The 25,310-nt window shown below is 38.9% G+C and overlaps 1 protein-coding gene across 1 annotated transcript in view; it reads right to left on the bottom strand.

Moving 5' to 3' along the window:
* The window catches only part of LOC310739940 (acid-sensing ion channel 2-like), a gene marked incomplete at both ends in the record, with an annotated part of 71,725 nt that extends 46,615 nt beyond the window's left edge, over nt 1–25,110 (bottom strand). The window contains 3 exons of the mRNA XM_083566239.1: nt 20,373–20,983; nt 24,932–24,949; nt 25,101–25,110. Of these exons, the coding sequence (XP_083422365.1) occupies nt 20,373–20,983; nt 24,932–24,949; nt 25,101–25,110 (639 nt within the window). The remainder of the gene's footprint in view (nt 1–20,372; nt 20,984–24,931; nt 24,950–25,100) is intronic.
* Nucleotides 25,111–25,310: the final 200 nt, after the last annotated feature.

Here is a 25,310-nt window from a genome sequence, read left to right as displayed (position 1 = left end):
CACTAAGGAAGGAGAAAAGGATTTATACCGATTGGCCAGGCAGAGGGACCGAGCTGGGAAGGATGTACTGCAAGTTAGAGCAATAAAGGATGGAGAGGGAAATGTGTTGACTAGTGAGGAGAGTGTGTTGAGAAGATGGAGGGAGTATTTTGAGCAGCTGATGAATGAGGAAATTCAGAGAGAGAGAAGGTTGGAGGATGTGGAGTTGGTGAAGCAGGATGTAGATAGGTTTAGTAAGGAGGAAGTGAGAGCAGCGATTAAGAGGATGAAGAATGGAAAGTCGGTTGGACCAGATGACATACCGGTAGAAGCGTGGAGATGTTTAGGAGAGATGGCAGTGGAGTTTTTAACCAGATTGTTTAACAGGATTCTGGAAGGGGAGAGGATGCCTGAGGAATGGAGAAGGAGTGTGCTGGTACCGATCTTTAAGCATAATGGAGATGTGCAGACCTGCAGTAACTACAGGGGAATTAAGTTGATCAGTCACACCATGAAGTTATGGGAAAAAGTAGTGGAAGCCAGGCTGAGAGAAGAGGTGACCATCTGTGAGCAACAGTATGGTTTCATGCTGAGGAAGAGCACCACAGATGCCTCATTTGCTTTGAGGATGTTGATGGAGAAGTATAGAGAAGGACAGAAGGAATTGCATTGTGTATTTGTGGATTTAGAGAAAGCGTACGACAGGGTGCCGAGAGAGGAGTTGTGGTATTGTATGAGGAAGTCAGGTGTGTCAGAGAAGTATGTGAGGGTGGTGCAGGACATGTATGAGGACAGTGTGACGGCAGTGAAGTGTGCAGTAGGTACGACAGACTGGTTCAGGGTGAAGGTTGGACTGCATCAAGAATCGGCCCTGAGCCCTTTCCTGTTTGCAGTGGTGATGGACAGGTTGACGGACGAGGTCAGACAGGAGTCTCCCTGGACTATGATGTTTGCGGATGATATTGTGATTTGTTGTAAGAGTATGGAGCAGGTTGAGAAGAGCCTGGAGAGATGGAGATATGCGCTGGAGAGAAGGGGAATGAAAGTCAGTAGGAGTAAGACAGAGTACATGTGTGTGAATAAGAGGGAGGGCAGTGGAGTGATGCGGTTGCAGGGAGAAGAGGTGGAGAAGGTGGAGGAGTTCAGGTACCTGGGGTCAACAGTGCAAAGTAATAGAGAGTGTGTTAGAGAAGTAAAGAAAAGAGTGCAGGCAGGGTGGAGTGGGTGGAGAAGAGTGACAGGAGTGATTTGTGATAGTAGGGTATCTGCAAAATGAGTTCATTAGAGGGACAGCACATGTAGGATGTTTTGGTGACAAGGTGAGGGAGGCGAGATTGAGATGGTTTGGACATGTGCAGAGAAGGGACATGAATCATGGATGTGGTGAGGGAAGACATGCAGGTAGTTGGTGTGAAAGAGGCAGATGTAGAGGAGAGGGTGGTATGGAGACGGATGATCCGCTGTGGCGACCCCTAATGGGAGCAGCCGAAAGAAGAAGAAGAAGATCCATTGAAAGGCGCAAAAAAGGGTTGGAAAATAGAAAGTAAAATTGCAAACAATTCCCAGTTTTGCACATAAGCAGCCTAATGATCTGTGATTATGACCTGTTCACTAACCTTCCAGCAAAAATATGTTTGATTACAGGATTTTTTATGTGAATATACATTCTGTCAGACACAAAGCACTATTACAATCTGTGCTACAGTTACAAGCTGAATTTAACAACACAGTGTGTAGTACAGTACACAGTACACACCCATAATGATAAACTACAATCTGCATGAACTGCAAGTTCTGTTCACTATTTTGGTTTGTGGTGCAGGATGAATCGGGAAGATTACGGCTAAATTTATGAAAATTATGCAATTAAAAAATGATGCATTTCAAGAACTTTGGACTGTAGTTAATATCAACATTCTACATGAACAGTTCTGCATTTAAGTGCCTATCACTGAACAGTACACCTCAACAATGATGGAATTGTATTGAATGGACAAGGCTCTGGCATGGAGAAGCTGGTGTTGGATCTGTGATGATCACAAATGTTGATCTATTTTATGAGTTGTTCAGTAGCTCCTAGTTTTATAACCATAATGACTGTATAAGACTGTAGAAAGAAGGTTACTTATAATATTACACTCCAGTGCTCATGTTGGTTCTCACTCTCCATTGTTCTGTATTGTTAAAGACTATAATCACACTCTTGATATCACCCAAATGAGGATGGGTTCCACTTTTGAGTCTGGTTCCTCTCAAGGTTTCTTCCTCATAACATCTAAGGGAGTTTTTCCTTGCCACAGTCACCACGGCTGCTCATCGGGGATAAATGCACACCATTCACCTTCACTGTTGATTTCTGTAAAGCTGCTTTGAGACAATGTCTGTTATATAGAAATAAACCTGACTTGGCATGACTTGACATTCGGGGAATTCACCCAGATGAGGATGGGATCGTTTTCAGTCTTGGGTCCGGTTCCTCTGAAGGTTTCTTCCTCATACCATTTTATAGAGTTTTTTCTTGCCACAGTCACCGCAAGGATGAAATAAAAATTAAAAGGAACAAACTTACAGGCACTAAATGTATACATTCCAACTTTATAAGCTCTTTATCTCTGTAAATCTGCTTTGGGACAATGTCCATTGTTAAAAGCGCTACACGTATAAAATTAAATTGAACGAGGTTAAATGTAAGAATTATGTTTTGCATAAATCTGCATTTTCAGCTACTTTGGTGTCTGCAGTGGCTCACTGCATACATCGCTTTCGATACACCAGCCCTGTATAGCTGATCATTTCTATATGAATGTGTGTGTAGGAAGTGTCTGGGTGACGCTCCAAGATTTTCTCTTGCTGCTTCCTCTTGGTTTTTCTTCTCACCATATTATTTTTTTTTACAAAAAATATAACAAACATGTGCACTTTACTGACCTTTGGTGGTAATCTTTTCACCCCATGTTAATCCCAAACCCCTAAAGGTTACGCAGACGTTGGCTTTATTTTTTTTTTTATGCACTTTTACTTTATTAACCCATCTTCCCTTTTCTTTTTCTTTTTCTGCTTCATTATAAGCCTGCACAATCTCCGATCTCTTTATCTCCTTCTCAACTACCATAAAAGGTCGAGTGAATGTTAGGATTCACTGAGGATGAAAATCTAAACGCAGGCACACAGAGATCTTTTTTTATATATAAAGTCAAGTAGTCATGTTAAGTGACTTCATTGTCTTTTCAACCATATACAGTGCAGTACACAGTGAAACGAAACAACGTTTCCCCAGGACCAAGGTGCTACAGCAAACAGCATAAATTAGCAAAAGGGAACACAAGGAGCCTCGAACTACACAAAACTCTTAACTAAGAACACAAAGTGCAAATTTGCAACATTTAGTGCAAAAATAGGAGACAAGACACAACAAGAGACAGGAAAAAACTAACACAGTCACGCCGACCAGTACAGCAGGTTATGCAAAATGGTTTGTCCATATGCAAATCAAAAATTAAGACATTTGTAAACATTTGGCTGGATGTATACTTTTGGTTCAACTTAAATGTGCAAACAGCAGATTGTGCAAAGGTTTGTTTGTTTGTTTGTTTCGTTGATTGTGTGTGTCCAGATGAGGAGTTGAGGAGTCTGATGGCTTGTGGGGAAAAAACTGTTACACAGTCTGGATGAGGGGCCTGAATGCTTCTGTACCTCTTTTCAGATGGCAGGAGAGTGAAGAGTGTGTGTGAGGGGTGTGTGTGTGATTAACCACATTGCTAGTGGCTTTACAGATGGTTTAAATGTCCATGATGGAAGAAAGAGAGACCCCAATGATTTTCTCAGCCGTCTTCTCACATGTCATTCTTTATCACCTTATTCTCCTTTCAAACACACACACACACACACACACACACACACACACACACACACAATCACACCAAACTAATATCTCAAACAAAGCTAGAGATGTTTTCTTGTAGTGCTGGTACATGGTAATGTATAAAGCAGGTGATGAGTAACAGCAGCTCATCACTACTATATTGATTTGATTGCACAAGAGTGCTGTTTTTTGTTCTAAAACCACAGGAGCTACACACCCCTCTGGCAAACACACACTGTAGAGACAATGTAGAGACAGAATAAGAACAATATAACAGAAACAAAGCAAAACACACACAGAGTTGTGCTTATTTTATCCGAAACCTGGTCGTGTTCCTATACTAGCTTTTCAATCTTTTTTTTTTTTGCTGATAGACTGTGATTTTTACTTATTGCAAATTCCTGCTGATAGATAGTCATGTGTTTAGACAACCCCTGGGAAATAACATATTTCATTCATCTTTAAGGTGAAATTTGTATTTTATTTGTATAACACTTTTAACAATAGACATTGTCTCAAAGCAGCTTTACAGAAATAAAGTTAAAAAAGAATAACTTAATAAGGACAAATATAAGTTTGCTCCTTATAACTACCGTATTTTCCGCACTGTTCTTATTCCCGTAATTACTACTAATTATTGTTATTAATTTACTGTATTTTCCGGACTATAAGCCGCTACTTTTTTCCCACGATTTGAACCCTGATAATTTATGGATTTTTCCTGGGTTTTTCCTGGTTTCACAAACTTCAAGCCAAAAGACTGAGCCCCATAACATTAGACCAACGAAATTGCGGAACGGGTTCAGGTGAACCAATGAAACTCTTTATATTAAATCAGATGCGCTCCCACTGAATCGGGCCGCACCACATCATAAATATGGATGATGTTCCTCTGACGTTTGACCTGCCGCTCACTCGGACTGTCTACAGGTAATGCGAATCATTCGTCACGCTGAAAACAACCGGGCATGAAAACACACTTCACCTGTGTTCTGAGCTGCACGGCATCGGGAAAAAAGCTTCACTGATGGTGATTTTAAACGCACGGCGATGCCGAAAGATAAATTCTCGCGAGAAATAGTTGTGAAAGGAAGGAGGAAGACAGTGAACAATGACTTTCTTGGTAGGCTTCTGTTTAGATACAAGCCGTGTAACAGACACTGTCTTTCATTAAAGCCTGTGTAAAGTTCATTAGTTTCACTGCGGCTTATAGACAGGTGCGTCTTATTTATGTTCAAAATAAAAATCTTTGTAAAATTCAGTGGGTGCGGCTTATATTTGGGTGCGCTTAATAGTCCGGAAATTACGGTATAAGTTTATCCATTATAAGCGATACTGTGGCAAGAAAAGACTTGCCACAGTCTTTTCTTGAGAAAGAGGAACCTTGAGAGGAACCAGACTCAAAATGGAGCCACTCCTCATTTGAGTGCCACTGAATGTCCATTCATTATAGTACCATGAAAAGAAAAGACCAGAAACACAACCTCTGCAGCAAACTATCAAACAAATTTGTTAGTTATAATTACTTTATATTGATTGATTAAAAAAGTAAAAAAAAAAAAAAAGTAGTAATTGTAATTCTGTATGTTAAAAGCCTCAGAATGTAATTAACTCATTTTAAACATTTACTTGACTCATTACTTTTATTTGGCAAGTCGAGAATTGACTTAACAACTATACAGCTGCCTGAAGATCTGAAATCGAATATGACTGATGCAACTATGTTGATAGTTAGACAGCTAGCTAGATAGACAGACACAGACAGACAGACAGACAGACAGACAGACAGACAGACAGACAGACAGACAGACAGACCGACCAGAAGTTTATGGACATCTGACCATACGTTTTGTATGTGCTTTTTGAACACCCCCTTTAACACAATACATGTGCTGTTACAAAAACCTTCATGCTTGGAAAGATGTTCCACTACATTTATTGGATACTACTCATTCAGCCACAAGGGTGTTAGTAAAATCAGGTGCATTCAGCTGGTATGTAAACTATGAGCTCCATGAAGATTTGCTCACTTTAAGCAGGTATGTTTCTATACATCCTAAATGATTGTGGTAATGTGGTAAAGTGTAAAGAAGAACCACAAGTAGCTTTAATACTTTAGCTACCCATAATACTTTTGTCTAGATAGATAGATAGATAGATAGATAGATAGATAGATAGATAGATAGATAGATAGATAGATAGATAGATAGATAGATAGATAGATAGATAGATCACTCAATATTTTACACTACAGCACTGCAAAAGCACTCAAAATTTGGTTCTCACAAATGCCACGATTATCTACATTAATCTACATTACCCAGCAGACACTGCACTTCCTTGTCTGTCACATGTCACTGATCACACACACACACCTGTTCCTTGTCACCGTGATTTGCACTCATGTATGTAGTTTCATCTTTCACAGCACTCACACTCTCACATTTGTCTTTCCAGGTTTGTTTTTTGTTTTTTTGTTTATGCATTGAGTTATCTTGTGTTTTGTTCCTTGTGTTTGTCTTTCATGTGTTGCTAAATGAAATGAAATTCTGCATCCACCTATCCCTGTGTTACGTGACACACGACAACACCACACACACGCAAAAGAACATTGGTGGAGATTAATCGATCCACTGGGACCTACAACTACTGTAAGCGGATAGAAAGCCTAGTTTACTGTATCAGCACTGAGATGTGTGCATGTGTGCATAGGGGGAAAAAAGGAGGTGGGTTAAGAGGGAACAGGAAAGACAGCAAGCAGCGTTAAAAAGCTGGTCCACGGAGAGGATTTGGTATGAAAAAAGAAACACTATCAGGAGAAATAATAAAGATCTGAGAAAGGTCATCGTCTCGAGCTACAGTGCAGTACAAAATCTGAAATGTCATGTGGGCTGACATATTCCGATAATGCAAAGAATATCCAAATGCCACGACTTAGCCACAGCTTTACACTACAAGAAAAAAAAAAATAGCCCACTAGTCCGTTAACTATTGGGTTTTAATGTACATTAATACAATAATTATACATTATACAACAATATCTGGTTAAATGGAAATAAAATCAAATTCAATAAAGCCATTTTTTCAATGTAAAATTTTTTTTTTTACTTTTAATTTACTTTTAAAACAATGTTTTTGTCATAATAAAAGTTTTTGTAGAAATTACAGCTCAGTCAAACAAAGTTTTCCAGCGCCATAAAATTTGCCCGTGTAAAACATCTGGAAACCCACTTTGACAAGCATGGGTGTAAACACCACGCCCGCTCTGCCAAATAATATGCAGCTAATCGTAAACATGTCCACCGTTCTTCCTTTTCTCTAATAATTCAGCAAGTCTATAATTATGAAGTAGAAGAAAAAAAACAATATACTGATTTTTATAATATGTAGGCAAAACCATCAAAATGGTACTTTCAGACAAAACTCAATTTCAGGGCAGCCAGCAGCTATCTGTTTATTATCAAGAAATTCGTAGAAAAATGCTCTCAGAATGTTGTTTGGTATTAAGACCATTCGAGGGTTGCGAGACAGAACACAGACATGTTACAGCTAATCGGCGTTGACGCTTTTACCCCAAAAGCACAGTGGCTCTGACCTCAATTGGGGTCTGAAGAGAAAAATTCATGGACTCAGTTAGAGAAAGGCATTTCATGCAATAAACACAACAGGGAAATGTTATCAGAATTTTATGGCCGAGCTGTTTTTTAATCAATGATGCCCATAGTTTCAGGAATCGGAGTAAGAAAAGTAACATACTTCCTGGAATAAACATTTTCATTTGCATTTTTTAAGATTAATACAATTACGTCATGGTCATTTGATATCCTTTAGTGCTTTTACTTTACCAGCTAATTGATCATGTGTTCTCCCCTGTAAGCCATCAATCGGATAGATATGACTTATTTTTTTAAACAACTAGTATACTAAACATATAATTTGTCCTTATGCCTAATTTCTCTGTATGCCTACACAATAAAATTAGCAGTTCCAATTAAACACTTAAGGTGTTCAAAACATAGGTGTGGTAAAATTCTGTTTATCCTTGAACCTACGGTGCATCCAGAAAGAGTGGGCCACTCAAGGGCATTCACAGAGTCGTCCTGTAGCGCCTCCTTTGTTATCTTGACTTGTTATCACCTCCCTGATTAAGGTTCTTCTTCCCGATCGCTCAGTATAGCCGGGCAGATTCGCTCTAGGAAGAGTCCCTGTGGTTCCAAACTTCTTTTATTTACGGATGATGGATTCCACTGTGGGACCTTCAATGTTGCCAAGATTTTTCTGTACCTTTCCTCAGATCTGTGCCTCGATACAATCCTGTCTTTAAGGTCTACAGACTTCATGGCTTGGTATGTGCTTTGACATGCACTGTTAGCTGTGGGACCTCATATAGACAGGTGTGTGTGGCTTTCCAAATCATGTCCAATCAAATCAATCTTCCACAGGTGGCCTCCAATCAATTTGTAAAAACATCTCAAGGATGATCAGTGGAAACACACAAAAAACCCCACAGAAATGCACTTAAGCCCTATTCGGACAGGACTAGTTTTCCAAACAAGGTTTAAGTTCATTTCATGTATGGATTCGGACGAGACTAACATCGCCGTGTTTATTACGGAGGTAGGAGTGTCTGTGTTTTACATGTGTGCGTTGCACAAGACCACATGTCCAGGATGCGTGGATTGCGTATGGTCATATGAACTTAAACACGGCACGCTAGGGTTAGTATGGTAGTTCACGTTGACCAAAACACACAAGAAAACGCGTTTTGGGAAAACATTTTCGGCAATCACAGACATTCGCATTCGGATGGGATTAGATTTCTCAGAGGACCGCCGAGTTTGCTGAAAAACAGTAGGTAATTTGCTCTGGGATTTTTACAGAGGTCGTGTGAGATAAAGACAGACATGGCAGATTCGGACAGGATTAAAATCACAAAGTACGTCTGTGAAAAAGAAATTTCTATAACGATTCCCTTAAAACTAGTCCCGTCCAAATAGGGTTTTAGACTTGAGTAGACAAAATGGCATCTTCGCCCCTCAAGGCGAAGCGGTTGAGGGTGTTTGGCACAATTTGGCACTATTCTTTCTCACTTTAAGTGTAAAAATAAATGAACATGTTACACCCTGAAACTACACAGACAGGGTGTAGAAGGTTAATTAAACTTTTTGGGACTTAATGATTAACAATGCATTTTTTTGCACTTGCAATTTTACTGTATATTCCTAAAAGAATTTAGCAAAACCAAACTTTTTTCAAAAACTCCATTTTTTAGTTTTGTTTAAGCATTCCATCTGAGAGCATTCACAGAATAAATGCTTTTTCTTATATCTTTTTTAATCGGTGAAAAAAATGCATAAAATGCAACAAAAGCATCTTAAAATGGAAAGGCAGCAAAATACAGCAATCACTAAAAGAGCTGATCAGTTCCTTCAAGTCATAGACTCTATTTTTCCTCAGCCCTATTTAGACAAGTGTGGTTCAACACTCGGATGTTCATATCGAAAAGCGATGAAAAGCATTTTGGCACGTTATTGAGAGATTATTGCTGGTTCAAATCCCAACAATGCCACAGCCACATTAGGTAGGTCATTTGAAGTTAGGCAGTGACTCGGCTATCTAGGGGAAGTTCATTCCACCACTTCGGTGCAAGAACAGAAAAGAGTCTTGATGTATACCTATCTCCTATTCTGGGAGAGGTTACCCAAGGTGATCATCTTGAGAGTCAAGTAAACAAACGTGGTCAGACAATGATCTGGGTTTGAAGGAGCAGACTCTCTCCAGTATGCAATCTTGGGGGTCTGTGAGCGCATGTATAAACAAGAGGGCAGCAAATGCTTTCTCCTGGGTTTGTTACACTGCTCTGTGCTGCTCTATGATCACCAGTTCAAAAAGGTGCACAGGTGAGCTTCATCTACTACAATCAGAGGTGGCAAAAATATACACATCGTTTAATTAAGTAGAAGTACAGATACTCGTGTTTTAAAAGACTCCAGTAAAAGTTCAAGTACTGACTACACTTTTTTACTCAAGTTAAAGTAAAGAAGTTTGGGCTCTGACATGTACTTAAGTAAAAAGTAGCCTTTACAACTACCTGTATTAGTGTCACGCATTATATCAATGTCTTAATACAAAAACTGAATGTATCCAGGCTGAATAACCACCATATAGAATACAATCAGAGAAAAGAGGACTAAAGACGTCCTGTACAATTGAGTGGCACCAGATTTGTGGTAGCAGTTTGGAAGAACCACATATAGCACGAAAGGTCAGGTGTGTGTGTGTGTGTGTGTGTGTGTGTGTGTGTGTGTGTGTGTGTGTGTGTGTGTGTGTGTGTGTGTATATATATACACACACTCCGTTGTACGAGCATAATTTCGTTCTTGAAAATTGCTCGTAGGTCCATTTGCTCGTACGTTCAAACTGATTTTCCCCATAAAAATGAATGTAAAGTGATATGATCCGTTCTTGAGATCTCATTTGATCGCTTATTTCTGCACTTAAAAAGTATTTGTAGCCTATTTTAACAAACAAATACACCACAAATTACTGTAATGTAAACATAATTTAACACTTACTCATGTGGTAGTGGTTACTTGCGAGTGTGAGACGCGCACTATGCTCGTAACCTTCTTGGTTCTACATCATATGACTAAACCTCAGATTTCAAATGACAGCTACATACTACAGACATTAAGAACATTAAAAACATCCTTATTTAAAAAAAATAGCAACATGTGGCAGCATCCCTTATATAAAAGACAAACCAAACTGTAGGGGAAAAAAACTTGAAACATCAAAATGGCTCATAAAAAAAAAGATATAACAATAAAACGTTAGATTATGTATGTGTTTTCTCAAATTTGACGGCGATTTCTTGAAAGACAGCACTTTTTTACACTGATAATTTCGAACATCTCCCTTAGATATGGCCATGGGTGTTGAGGAATGTCTTCGTTTTTATTTATTTTCACATCGGTGACTCCCTCTGAATTCACATTACCCATTCCTCTTGTTGCCTTGCTCATTGTTTGCTCCGCTTGCCTACGTCTACGTCTGATAGCCAGGAAATAATACACCAGTGATATGGTGAAATAGTCGTGCAATGAAGGGTTGATAGGCTGGAAACAGCGCTCAATGAGAAGAAATAATACTAAAAGTAACGAGGATGGTTTATAAATGTAAGAAGTAGAAAGTACAGATATTTGTGTAAAAATTTAATGAGTGAAAGTCAAAAGTTGTCTGAAAATTAATAGTGGAGTAAAGTACTGATACCAGAAAAATCTACTTAAGTACAGTAAATAAGTATTTGTACTTCACTACTTTCCACCTCTACAATGGCACACCTTAACAGTGATGAACTTTAATAAATAGACATTCGGTGCCACCCAGATGAGGATGGGTTCCTTTTCGAGTATGGTTCCTCTCAAGGGTTCTTCCTCATGCCATCTCAAGAAGTTTTTATGTACTATAAAGGATGCAGACGGAAGTGTGTTGACTAGTGAGGAGAGTGTGTTGAGAAGGTGGAGGGAGTTATTTGAGAAGTTGATGAATGAGGAAAATGAGAGTGAGAGAAGGTTGGATGATGTGGAGATGGTGAAGCAGGAAGTGAATAGTATTAGTAAAGAGGAAGTGAGAGCAGCTATTAAGAGGATGAAAAGTAAAAAAGTCAGTTAGACAAGATGACATACCAGTAGATGTGTTGAAATGTTAAGGAGAGATGGTAGTGTAATTTTTAACAAGATTGTTTACCAAGATTTTGGAAGGTGAGATGATGCCTGAGGAATGGAGAAGGAGTGTGCTGGTACCGATCTTTAAAAATAAGGGAGATGTGCAGACCTGCAGTAACTACAGGGGAATAAATGTGAGTAGTCACACCGTCTCTAGATTATGAATGTAACCCTAGTTCCCAGCGGGAACGAGCAGCTGCGTCTCAAAGCGTTACGACGCAGCGTCTAGTTCCCGAAGGGGAACTCAATCGGCCATCACTTTTCTCCACCCACTCCACCCTGCCTGCACTCTTTTATTCACTTCTCTAACACACTCTCAATTACTTTGCACTGTTGACCCCAGGTACCTGAACTCCTCCACCTTCTTCACCTCTTCTCCCTGCAACCGCACCACTCCATTGCCCTCCCTCTCATTCACACACATGTACTCTATCTTACTCCTACTGACTTTCATTCCCCTTTTCTCCAGAATGTACCTCCACCTCTCCAGGCTCTTCTCAACCTGCTCCCAACTCTCACCACAAATCAGAATATCAACCGCAAACATCTGACATTGTCTGTCAACCTGTCCATTACCACTACAAACAGGAAAGGGCTCAGGGCCGATCCTTGATGCAGTCAAACCTCCACCTTGAACCAGTCTGTCGTTCTTACTGCACACGTCACTGCTGCCACACTGTCCTCATACATGTCCTGCACCACCCTCACATACTTCTCTGATACACCTGACTTCCTCATACAATTCCAAAACTCCTATCTCCACCCTGTAATACACTTTCTCTAAATCCACAAACACACAATGCAACTCCTTCTGACATTCTCTATACTTCTCCATCAACATTCTAAAAGCAAATAATGCGTCTGTGGTGCTCTTCCTCGCCATACTGTTGCTCAAAGATGGTCACCTCTTCTCTCGGCCTGGCTTTTCCGACTCTTTCCCATAACTTTCCCCTTCGGGAACTCGAGCTGCGGGAACTCGAGTCTCAAAGCGTTACGACGCAGCGTCTCGTTTCCTCGGGGAACTAGGGTTACATTCGTAACCTAGAGACGTAATTTGTGATAGAAGAGTATCTGTGAGAGTGAAAAGGGAAAGTTTATAGGACTGTGGTGAGACCTGCGATGTTGTATGGTTTAGAGACAGTGGCATTAAGTAAAACACAAGAGGTGGAGCTGGAGGTAGCAGAGCTGAAGATGTTGAGATTTTTTTATCGGGAGTGACGACGATGGAGAAGAAAAAGAGGAAGTAACTCTTTTAATATCGCTTTATCTGTGTAAAGCTGCTTTGAGACAATGTCCATTGTTCAAAGAGCTATACAATAAATATGAATTGAATTGACCATATTGTCTGGAAAATGAGGAAAATGCATTGGTACAATGTCCTAGTTTTAATCATAGCTCTTTTGATTCATAAACTGCACTCTTTCGTTCAAGTAGTGGTTTCAGTATTAAAAAAGAAAACACAAACGTCATTTGCGGAGCACAGTTAACCTTTAAATCCATCAACAAAGCAGCCTGACTGCCTGAAAATAATGAATCGCATTTAAGATGATGGCTTGACAGATGTTATTTGGTTTAATGGAGACGGCGTACTAAGGAACGCAAGTTTTCCCGGGTGTATCACGGCATTCGCTTTGATTTCAATGCATTCTGACACACTGATGTTGGCTGTTCGAGTGCTCATCGAGGCTAGGTCACATCCTTAAATCAACCAGATCATGAACACACACTCATACAAATGTCCATGCTTCATAACAGGCTGCTATTACTTTTTTGTACATACTTTTTTGGGGTGTATCAAGTTGGTAAGTAGATCTAGCTAGTTCAGATGATGATACACAACACTATCCCGGAAAGACCAAGCTCCATGTGGTTTAGTTTTTCCCCCCAATATAAAACACTACCAATAATATATAATAATAATAATAACAATAATATAATTAGCAAACTTTTGATATATTCATTTAGATGTGTTAGAACTGGAAAACACCAGATCCCAGATCTGTCTATTTGTCTACTCTTTTGGTATGCCATGTGATCATGCTTTCACACACACATCTATCCTCTGTCTTACCATACACACATATCCCTTCTCCTGCATTATCTCAGCGATATTTCACACACACCTCTTCCCATGATGCTATTTTTACTGCTCTTCTGGACCCCCACACACTTCCACCCGTGCTTTAGTGCTCGGCGCTACACATTACGAGCTTGTCGTCGATGGAGATAATTATTCCTTTTAATAAAATGACAATTTCTAGGACCATTAGCACTCATCATGTTCAACAATTTCCATATTCGATCTTATTCGTTTTGTCTTAGTCATTTCGGAGACAGTGAAGTTCATAAACTATCATTATTTACTCAAAAAAAGTATTTCTGAAGGACGACACTCGCTTGGCTTACACACATTATTGTTTCTTGGTATTTCATTGAATTTTTTTATCATATTTCAGCAATCTGAGTATTGAACATACGTGGAAGCCCAATGCATAAAGCGGCTCAGACCTAGTTCTGTTACCTGGTATAAATAATAGATTCAAGCAGCCTTGCTTAAAAGATGCTTAAACCTCAGAAGTGAAAATTCTTGTGGGCAAAACACAAAGATGTGAGGTGCTGTAGCCTTGATTTTTAGCTAAAGCCAGAAACGGGACGTACTAAACCTGAATGCACCAAATGAAAAAAACGTTCTATGGGCTGCAAGGATATGCAGTTACATTAGAGAAATGAAATAAACAAAGGCCATTTTGTGTTTCGTCTGGTCTCTATAAAAGCTATAATAGTGTTATAAATGTTATAAATGTGTCTTTAATCAAAACTGAACAAACGACACAATCTGAATCTGGTGTTAGACAACGAGTGTCAAATATACAACCAGTACCAATGTATATTATTCGGCTGACACTTTCATCTAAAGCAACTTACCCAGGATACAGCTGAACAGTGGAGGGCTGTGTATTTCACACACTCTAAATACCATCATTATAGTGCCACGGTTATAGAAACCATCAATATTATATGGAAACGCAGTATAACAGAGTGCTGCATCACAGACAAGAATCTCATACAGTGAGAATGAATGGTGTTGCTAAAGCAAAAAAAAACTAGGAATGCAATTTAACACGTCTCCTTTCACTGTAGCCATCATCTCTAGCAGAAGCGTCAATATTAACCTCATAAAATGAACCCATTGCTTTACAAATTTCCTCGGGATTTAAAAATGAAGGCGAATTGTGTTTTTTGTGCAAATACATTCTAAAGGAAACAAACATGCAAAGATTTAACTCGTTCATAATAAAGTCAACCTTTTCCAAAATTTTTCTAGCAAAGTCCGTCTTGTAAATATCCTTGTAAGAGTATCTGTGACCACATTTCTTCTCCTTCGTATAATTTCTTCTCTTTCAGCCAGTGTGGAATGAACAAACAGCTATTAAATCAGCATGAATATGAGTTTGTGCAGTTTGCTACAGATGCAGCAGATTGCATGCGTTGACTAACACACTCTCTGACCATCAAATCAAAAGAGGTAAAAATGCCGATGCCAACGTAAACAGACACTACAGGAAGAAGTAAAAAAAATCGTCTGATTAGTAATCCAATGCCCTAACCACTACGCCATCACAAATATAACTGATCTGAATGATGAAGTGAGAGTACAGTTTTTTTTATTCTACTAGAGGGAAAAAAGTGATAAATTCAAGGCTATAACTCAACTCACAAAATATGCCAATGATGTAAATCTTCAATTAGATAGTTCCTTGCCACTTAATATTATATTAGATCTTTTTTTAGAACGAATTCAAGCGCGTTAACCTCTTTCGATGGTGATCTACCGTACGTCTGGGATATTCGATACATTTGTGCATTCCGATTGTTAATAACTAAACACATTTCAGAGGAGGTAAGATGTGTTCTTGCTCTGCTTTTGGCCCACTTGACTTTGATATAAGTGTGTTTGCTCTACTTGAAATGAGTTTGAAACCCATACATTACACCTACATAAAGTCCTTGAAGGAGAGCTCAAGATTTTTGAAGCAGTGACAGCATTTAATACTAAACTACACTTTAGTCAAGGAAGATTCAATGGCGATGACTCACAGCCGGATAAACTCAGGCTCAAAACAGTAATTACTAACTATATCTACAGAGTCAGCACACTATCACACAGGGGTTCAACATGTTGGTTCAACACGCTGTTCATACATTCTCATTAAGTGTTTCTCAGAAACAAAAGACTTATTTAATCGATGTTATTTTAAACGCTGTTTAAATAATACTACTAGGAGAATTAGAACCAAAATAGCTGTCAATTATGTTTTGTTTTCTTTATTCACTTGCATGTCTACAAAAGAAATTACATTCATTAAAAATACGGTGATGCTTGCCAATTAAAAATAAATAAAGAAATAAAAAAGTGCTTTATCTATTGTCTAAAGTTTCGTAACACAATTTATTGTGAGTCTTTTGGTGGGTTTTCATTTTGCCATTTGTTATAAGCCAAGTCAAGTCAAGTCAAGTTTATTTGTATAGCGCTTTTCACAACAGACATTGTCTCAAAGCAGCTTTACAGAAAACAACAGTGAAGGTGAATGGTGTGCGTTTGTCCCTGATGAGCAAGCCGTGGCGACAGTGGCAAGGAAAAACTCCCTTAGATGATATGAGGAAGAAACCTTGAGGGGAACCAGACTCAAAGGGGAACCCATCCTCATATGGGTGACATCAAGAGTTTGGTCATAAATCTTCAACAATTCAACAATACAGAACAATTTGTGATCATCATAGATCCAGCATCAGCTTCTCCATGCCAGGGCCTTTAAACACTCGGCATCTACTTCTCCATGATCATCCATAGGTCCATAATCTTCACGAGGTGGGACGTGACTGGAGCTGGCAAAACCTCAGGAAGCCTCGGGATGGGGAGAGAAAGAGAAGCAGTGGAGAGGAATTAGCGTAGCTGCTGTTCATGATATTAACAGCACAAGTTGATAATGTGCATGTGATCATATATTCTGGAGCACAAGGTTGTGATGTGATGTGTGTGATGTGTGTTATGTGTAGGCTTTGCTAAAAAGATATGTTTTTAATCTACACTTAAACTGGGAGAGTGTATCTGAACCCCGAACACTGTCAGGAAGACTATTCCAGAGTTTAGGAGCTAAATGTGAAAATGCTCTACCGCCTTTAGTGGACTTTGCTATTCTAGGAACTACTAGAAGCCCAGAGTTTTGAGATCTCAGGGAGCGTGACGGATTGTAGCGTGTTAAAAGACTGGATAGATACATGGGAGCCAAACCATTTAGTGCTTTATAAGTGAGTAGCAGTAGTTTGTAGTCTATTCGAAACTTAATAGGAAGCCAATGTAGGGACGATAAGATTGGGGTTATATGATCGTATTTTCTTGACCTAGTAAGAACTCTTGCTGCTGCATTCTGAACTAACTGAAGCTTGTTTATTAATGATGCAGGACATCCACCTAGTAATGCATTACAGTAGTCTATTCTAGAGGTCATAAACGCATGGACGAGCTTCTCTGCATCAGATATAGATAACATATTTCTTAGCTTAGAAATATTTCTAAGGTGAAAGAAGGCTGTTTTTGTAACTTGATTGATGTGATTTTTGAAAGATAAGTTGCTGTCTAAAATAACTCCCAGGTCTTTTACCGTTGAACTAGTAGTTACAGAACAACCGTCTAAATGCAGGCTGAGATGCTGGAGCTTCTGTGTACTATTTTTTGGGCCGATGAGCAAAATCTCAGTTTTATCAGAATTTAATAGCAGAAAGTTATGGGTCATCCAATCTCTTATTTCTTCAACACACTCAGTTATGCGAGCTAATTGAGCTGTATCGCCTGGTTTGGATGAAATATATAGCTGGGTATCATCAGCATAACAATGGAAGCTAATTCCATGCCTTCTAATAATATTTCCTAATGGAAGCATGTATATTGTAAAAAGCAGGGGTCCTAGAACTGACCCTTGTGGCACGCCATAATTTACTAGCATTATCCTGGATAGCTCTCCATTTAAATCTACGAAATGGTAACGATTGGACAGGTAGGATTTAAACCAGCTTAATGCCTGTCCCTGAATACCGATGTAATTCTGTAAGCGATCGAGGAGAAGATCATGATCTATAGTGTCGAACGCAGCACTAAGATCTAGTAAAACTAATAGGGAGATGTAGCCTTGGCCTGAAGCTAAAAACAGGTCGTTAGTGATTTTAACTAGAGCAGTTTCTGTGCTATGATGGGGCCTAAAACCTGACTGAAACTCTTCAAAGATATTGTTCTCCTGCAAGTGGTTACATAACTGGGCAGCGACAATCTTTTCTAAAATCTTAGACATAAATGGGAGATTTGAAATTGGTCTGTAATTCGATAGCGTGTTTGGATCCAGATTAGGTTTTTTAATGAGGGGCTTAATAACTGCTAACTTGAGGGATTTAGGGACATGACCTAACAATAGTGAGGAGTTAATAATATTGAGAAGAGGCTCACCAGCTGTATATAACACTTCCTTCAGTAGTTTAGTGGGAATTGGATCTAACTGACATGTTGTTAATTTAGCTTTCATAATAGCATCATACAGCTCTTCCTGTCCTATACATGTAAAACAGTGTAGTTGTGGGGTTGTAAGTACGATTGTGCCTAATTATACCAAATGTTAAATTTAATAGAGTTTAATAGAGTTAAATGTTTGGTAATGTATAAATAGCATTATGGGAGATTTCCAAAGTTTTTTAACCAGATAAAGAATTTTCCAGGCAGGTAAACAAACATGGGGAAAAAATGGAAAAAACAACCAGCTGAGTCGTCTTTGGGCTTTGCATCACCAATTTAGAGAAATCAGCATTGCAACTACTAAACTGTAGTAATACTGAAATACACAAACCATGTACTTGACTTAAAGTAGAGGTACAGTATTGGAAACGTTTACTCCAGTAAAAGTGTCCCTTTAAACTTTCACTTTAGTAAAAGTACAAAAGTCTTCAAATGTACTTAGTTTGGATACTAAGTATCACAGGTACTAGGATTAATTATGGCTTATTATCATTTTTTCACAAGACTTAAATCAACTCAGTTTATGTGAAAAGACTCTTATGTTACTCTTAGCAACCAATCTATTAAAAGAATCATTTTAATGATTCAAACACGGATCAAACACGGACCTTCTTTTCACGACTTGAAAAAAATAATACAGATGAGGCCACGGGTATTGTTGTGATTTCGCGTCAGAAGTTTCTTTCATCATTTATTCCTCTCAAAATGTTCTACTTGCTGTTGAACTGATGCTGAACTGAATGTTGGTGGTAAGTAGATACCATCAAGGGCAAGTTTTTATCCGCTCATAAATAATAAGGAACGACTGATGTAGATGAGTAAAAAGTAAAATATTTGAAATGCAGTGATGTAAAAGTGTCCCCAAATCGAAATAATTCAGTAAAGTACAGATAAAAGCTATTTCAATACACTAACGAATTACATTTACTTCTTTACTGTCCAACAATGGTATTAAATCTGCTAATCCGGCACCCTAACCAGTAATTAATCTTCATATATATGTGTACTGTATATAATTATATACATGTAGTCATAGTTGAAAACATTATATAATTCATATTGCCAATTTTTGTCTTCAAAGTTGAACACTTCTGAGAATAACTGATGGTTTACTCCATTAGGCAGTACTTAATTCAGGTCAACAAATCAATGAAAGGTCAAAGTCACCTAAATTTCTTGATTGCTAAGTAATTCCCAATAAATGTGATGTCATCATAAATATTATTTTTCCTACTTGAAAAATGAGCAGGCTCAAGGTCTGCACGCGTGTATAAGATCAAGGTCTGCACGAGTTTGTGTGTGGAAGTGGGTCAGAGCCAAACACACACACACACACACCACACACAGCCAGCCAGCCAGACTCCCCAAGGGAGCACAGACACCGACACACACTTATCTCTAAAGGGGAATCTTCAAAGCAGACAGCATACAATCATTTTACATCTCCCTCTCTATCTCCCTTTACATTTGATTAGACATGACGCACAAAAAAGGGAAAAACAGGCTAAAAACAGAATCGGAGAGTGCAATTTGCCTTTGTATTCAATTTTTTTAACTGAAATATGAAAAGTCATTAGCAACCATCTACCAAAAAACACAGGGTGAGCTCGAGAAATATTTTTAGATACCTAGTTAGGCTGGTGTACGAAAAAATGTCTTTGAAATTATATGTACGAAATGAAACTAAAAACTATAATATAAATGCATTATTAAGTACAGATCTCTAGGCACCTGCATTAAAGAAATCTAAAATATAACAAGAGCAAATGCACGAGGAAAATTAGAAAAGCTCCAGATGAGCAGCATAACTCACATTTCCCCATTTCTTCATTATGTGTTCCACTCAATTCAATTTAATAGTGAAAACTTTAAATAAACAGCATGCCATTATAGTGGTAATTGGGAATGCTTCATCAAAGACAGCTGCCATTTTAGGTTACTGTAGTATCATGACAGACAGGTTTGTGTCTGCATTTCACAACCCGCACATTTAGAGTCCTCATAAAGGTGTAAGTAAGTATTTAATGTAAGTGAGGACGCCTAACGAAAGTTAAACACGTCAGATAATCCATTCAAATTCATCCAAGGGTTAATTAAACATTCAAAATGATCCATTAAGTGGCCCAACCCACTTAAAGTTATGAGCTATTGATTATAAATCCATCCATGGGTTTCAAAAAGAATCATTCCGCCTTTTCCTGGCTCTGCAAATGAAAACAAACAAAAAAATCAGGAGACTCACGGTTTTGAAGTCCCGGTGGCTGCACTCCTGGCCCTCATAGCGGCAGTAAAGCATCATCTCGTGGAGGTCATGTCCGACGCGCTCGGTGAACTCGCGCATGCTAAACGGTTTGGGCCGGAAGCCACTGAAATTGGCGTGCTCTGCGAGAAATTCAAGCACGTGGGGCTCGGCCAGGTGTGGCTCGGGTACATGCAGATGTACGTCAAGCAGTGCCAGCAGTTCTCCTGCATGGTACAGATCATTTCGTGTGAGGCGTGTGAAGCGGTAAGCATTTAGGTTGCACACGGTGACGGCCGGGAATACTAGGCTCGTCGCGGGCACGGCGCCCACGCTGGCGACATGGGGATATGATAGGAAGTGGGCTACACGTTCCGCACCCTCCAGCGCTAGCAGGCCGAGACAGGCCAGGAGAGCTGCACTCCAGAGAACGCGTCGCAGGGCTGAGGAGCGGCGGTGTGGGAAAACGTATCGCAGACCGTGTAGCGTGCTGCGTTGGGCAAACACGTGCCAGGACAAGGGGCCTGACAGGTTGCCTGTGCCAGCGCTTTCTGTTTCATGGCTGCCCTCGCTGGCACAGCTGTCTTTCAGCTCCATCATGAGCACTGGCACACCTGTGGGGGAAGAGAATGCAGAGGCCCAGTCAAAACACATATACGCATGTACACAAACACACACATACACTGACCTAAAGAGAGGCAAGAACAGCCAATCAAGTCTAAATACACAAATACTTGTATTGCAATCATGGACCTAAAGTTGATTATAAGTTATTATAGCATCATCTTGAGATTTACCATTAACTTCCTGGCTTCTAATTCTATCTAATTCTCTATTTTGACTTCTCTGGACCACACTCGCTACCCAAATTTGCAGTTTTCAATTTTTAACAATTTAGACTAGATGTGTATTAGAGCTTTTCATAACCAAAACCATAAATAATACTAATAATACCAGAACTTTTTTTCATAGCTCATTGGTCTTCATGAAGCTGTTTCTACCAAATCTTTGGAAAAGGTTTTTAATTGCTCATAGGTGGACTCTATTTAAATAATAACATGACTCCTGATGGCAGCGGGTTGTGAGCGAGAAGTGAGTGAAGTGAGCAAGTGGTAAATGTGTATGCAAACAAAACATGTTTTTTTAATTGTATTACATAATTTACATAATTTTGTAAACTATATTAATTATTTCATTACTTCAGTATTATGGGCACTTTTGTGCAGCTTTGTGAAAGACTATATGGATAAAACTATTTACACACTTGAATTTTTTTTAGCCATATGTGGTTGTTTTCCAAACTGTTACCACAAATGTGGAAGCACACAATTATATTGACTGACTCTGAATGGGTTTGGTTTAGGGTTAGGGTTGGAACCAATGGAATTGAATGTAATGAATAGGCATTTGGTGATAAAGACGTTCTCTGTTGAGTCTGGTTCCTCTAAAGGTTTCTTCCGGATGCCATCTCAGAGAGTTTTTTCGTGCCACAGTCACCACTGGATCGCTCATTAGGAATAAACTTGACCAATGATAAGGAACAAACTTATTAGTACTAAACTTGCTAAACATTAATACATTATAACTTCATAATTGCTTTGTTTCTATAAAACTTTATTGTCAAAACTTCACTCTACAATTTTCATAGTCATGAAAATGAAGAAAACTCTTTGAATGAGAAGGTGTGTCCAAACTTTTGGTCTGTACTGTATATAAATCTATATATAAAAATATAAAAAAATAAAAATCGCTTGTACATAATTATTCAAAGCCTTTTCCATGACACTCAAAATTGAGTTCATTGGCATTCTGTTTCCACTGATCATCCTTGAGATGTTTCTACAACTTGATTGGAGTCCACCCGTGGTAAATTTAGTTGATTAGACATGATTTGGAAAGACACACATGAGAACCCACAGTTAAAAGTGCATGTCAGAGCACAAATCCAAGCCATGAATTCCAAGGAATTGTCTGTAGACCTGAGACAGGATTGTATCGTGGCACAGATCTGGGGAAGGGTACAAAAAAATGCTGTAGCATTGAAGGTCCCAATGAGCACAACAGCCTTTATCATCAATGAATGGAAAAAGTTTAAACCACCAGGAGTCTTCCTAGTGCAAGCCGCCTGGCCAAACTGAGCAACTGGGACAGCAGAACTACCATCTCTGCAGCCCTCTACCAATCAAGCCTCTATGGTAGAGTGGCCAGAAGAAAGCCACTCCTCAGTAAAAGACACACGACAGCCTGTCTTGGGTTTGCCAAAAGGCACCTGAAGGACTCTCACACCATGAGAAACAAATATTGAACTCTTTGACCTGAATGTCAACCGTCATGTCTGGAGGAAACCAGGCACCGCTCATCACCTGGCCAACAACATCCCTAAAGTGAAGCATGGTGGTGGCAGCATCATGCTGTGTGGATGTTTTTCAGTGGCAGAAACTGGAAGAATAGTCAGGATCCAGGGAAAGATGAATGCAGCAGTGTACTAAAACATCCTTGATAAAAACCTGCTCGAAAGCACTCTGAAACTCAGACTGGAGCGAAAGTTCATCATCCAACTTTACAAAGACCCTATGCACACTGCCAAGATAACAAGGGGGACGACTCTGTAAATGTCCTTAGGTGCCACAGCCAGAGACCAGACTTGAACCCGGATGAACATCTCTGGAGAGATCTGAAAATGGCTGTGCACTGATGCTCCCCATCCTGATGGATCTTGAGAGGTTCTGCAAAGAATAACAGGAGAACCTGCCCAGAAATAGGTGTGCCAAGCTTGCATCATTAAACTTAAAAAAAGACTGTAATTGGTGCCAAAGGTGCTTCAACAGTATTGAGCAAAGGCTGTGAATATTTATGTACATGTAATTTTTATTATTCTTTTATTTTTTGTAAAAATAAATTTGCAAAGCTTGCAAACAAACTTCTTTCATGTTGTCATTATAGGGTATTGTTTGTAGCATTTCGAGGAAAATATATTTTTCGATCCATTCTGAATAAAGCTGTAAAATAACGAATGTGGAAAAAAGTGAAGGATGCGAACACTTTCCGGATGTAAATATTTCTGCAGGACACAACACACAAACATGTATATTGTATTTGAAGTGAGATTCAAGAGATGCAAGAGGTAAAAAAAATAGTGATGGAGGAACTGAGATCTGAGATTTGAGCAGATATTGGCATTATGATCAGAAGGTCATGAGTTCAAATCCCAGCACCACCAAGCTGCCCCTGAGCAAGGTCCTTAATCGTCAACTGCTCAGTTGTATAAGTGAGATAAATATAAGTCGCCCTTAATGCTATTTGGCGTTTACAGCTTTTGGTGAAATATATGAATTAATTTTAAAATTAAATAAATTAGCACAAATTAAATTGATTAAAGAAACCAATGTGCATATGCATATAAGTGTCATACATGTTTTTTATGCTTTTTGTTAAATCTTGGTTACACAGTACATTCCTTTAATTTCACAACAAAGTATTGTATATCTACATAATAACTACTAATACCACTACAAAAATTAATAATTAATAATGATAATGATTATGATTATTAATAATGATTATGACAAAATTAATGATAAATAAACTTATACTGTATAATGCTGTTTTAATTCTAAGTAAAGCTGGCCTACGCTAAATTTCTCAAAACATTCTTAACATACTTCCCCCTCTGAGACTTTTTAAGTCATATACAAATGCTGTAAATAAATAAAAAAACACTAATCTATTTTTGATAAGCCTTTTTTTGCCTGAATGTGAGCTCTTCTATAGTGCCTATATTTGATATGTTCTTTCAGACACTTGAACCATATATCTGTTGTTGTTGTTGTTTAGGGAACAACAACTAAAATGTAGTCGTCTACCAACACACAGATTTCAGTATATATTGCTTCACATAGGAGCAAAAACTTATAATAGCAAAAAGAACAAAATCGTTGTTAAATGATGAAAGAAGATTGGTCTTCCCTCTGGCCTGGCTTTCTGGGTTCGATCGATGTTGCTGATCTTGTCTCAAATGTCTGACATGCAGCGGGACTACACACTGAACACTAAAAAAATTATGGTGAGGAATAATATCTAATATTATTATCCTATATTTGAAATAAAATGCAAATATACACTAGGCATAACTATATGGTCGGTGATCAGTCATAGCATATTGACCACCTGCCTAATATTGTGTTGTCCCCCTTTTGCTGCTAAAATATAGTCCTGACCTGTTTAGAATTAACAGCATTAAGTACTTCATCAGTTTGAACTACAGGAGCCCATCTTTGGATCTGGATCACACAGACCAGCTTTCGCTGCCTGGTCTGCATAACTTATTTGTGATTCGTTATCTGTTTAATTGTATATAAGTTATACATGAACTGTGTTTCTGAGTATAAGAGCGATGAACTGGCAACCAATCAAACACCACCTTTGGCAATGTTAGTAATGAGAAAGGCGAGGATCTACAGCACACACAGAAATATAAATATAGATCTCAGTCGAAGAGTCCCCTTAGGTGCAAGCTGTATACAGCAGGACAGAAGAGATGTGTATTACACAGAGCACCTGACATGCAAGTGCAGCAGTACCTGTGTGACGTTACAGAAAATACACACTTATACACAAGAATGTGTGAGTTTTTGTGGAACACAGGAACATAAGATAGTGCTCTAGGCTTTGACCCTCTTCCTTTTGCTCAGCATCTCTCTGTCTACTTTCTCTCCTCCAGCCTGCCCTGACCTAACACCATGCCTACTCTCTGTACTTTCCACAGCTGACAGCTAAGCTCTCTATTCCCACACACACATTTAACATACAACAACAAGAGACAGAGTAAAAGAGCAAGAGAGAGAGAGAGAGAGAAAGAGAGAGAGAGATTGAGACAACGAGAAAACAGCATGAGAGAAAGAGAGAGAACATGAGATGAAGAATGAGTGTGTGTGTGTGTGT

This window comes from Silurus aristotelis (assembly GCF_946808225.1).
Source record: "Silurus aristotelis genome assembly, chromosome: 17".
In the NCBI taxonomy this organism is placed as follows: domain Eukaryota; kingdom Metazoa; phylum Chordata; class Actinopteri; order Siluriformes; family Siluridae; genus Silurus; species Silurus aristotelis.
The sequence above is the reverse complement of the archived record's forward strand: the minus strand, read 5'-3'. Positions and strand labels throughout refer to the sequence as shown.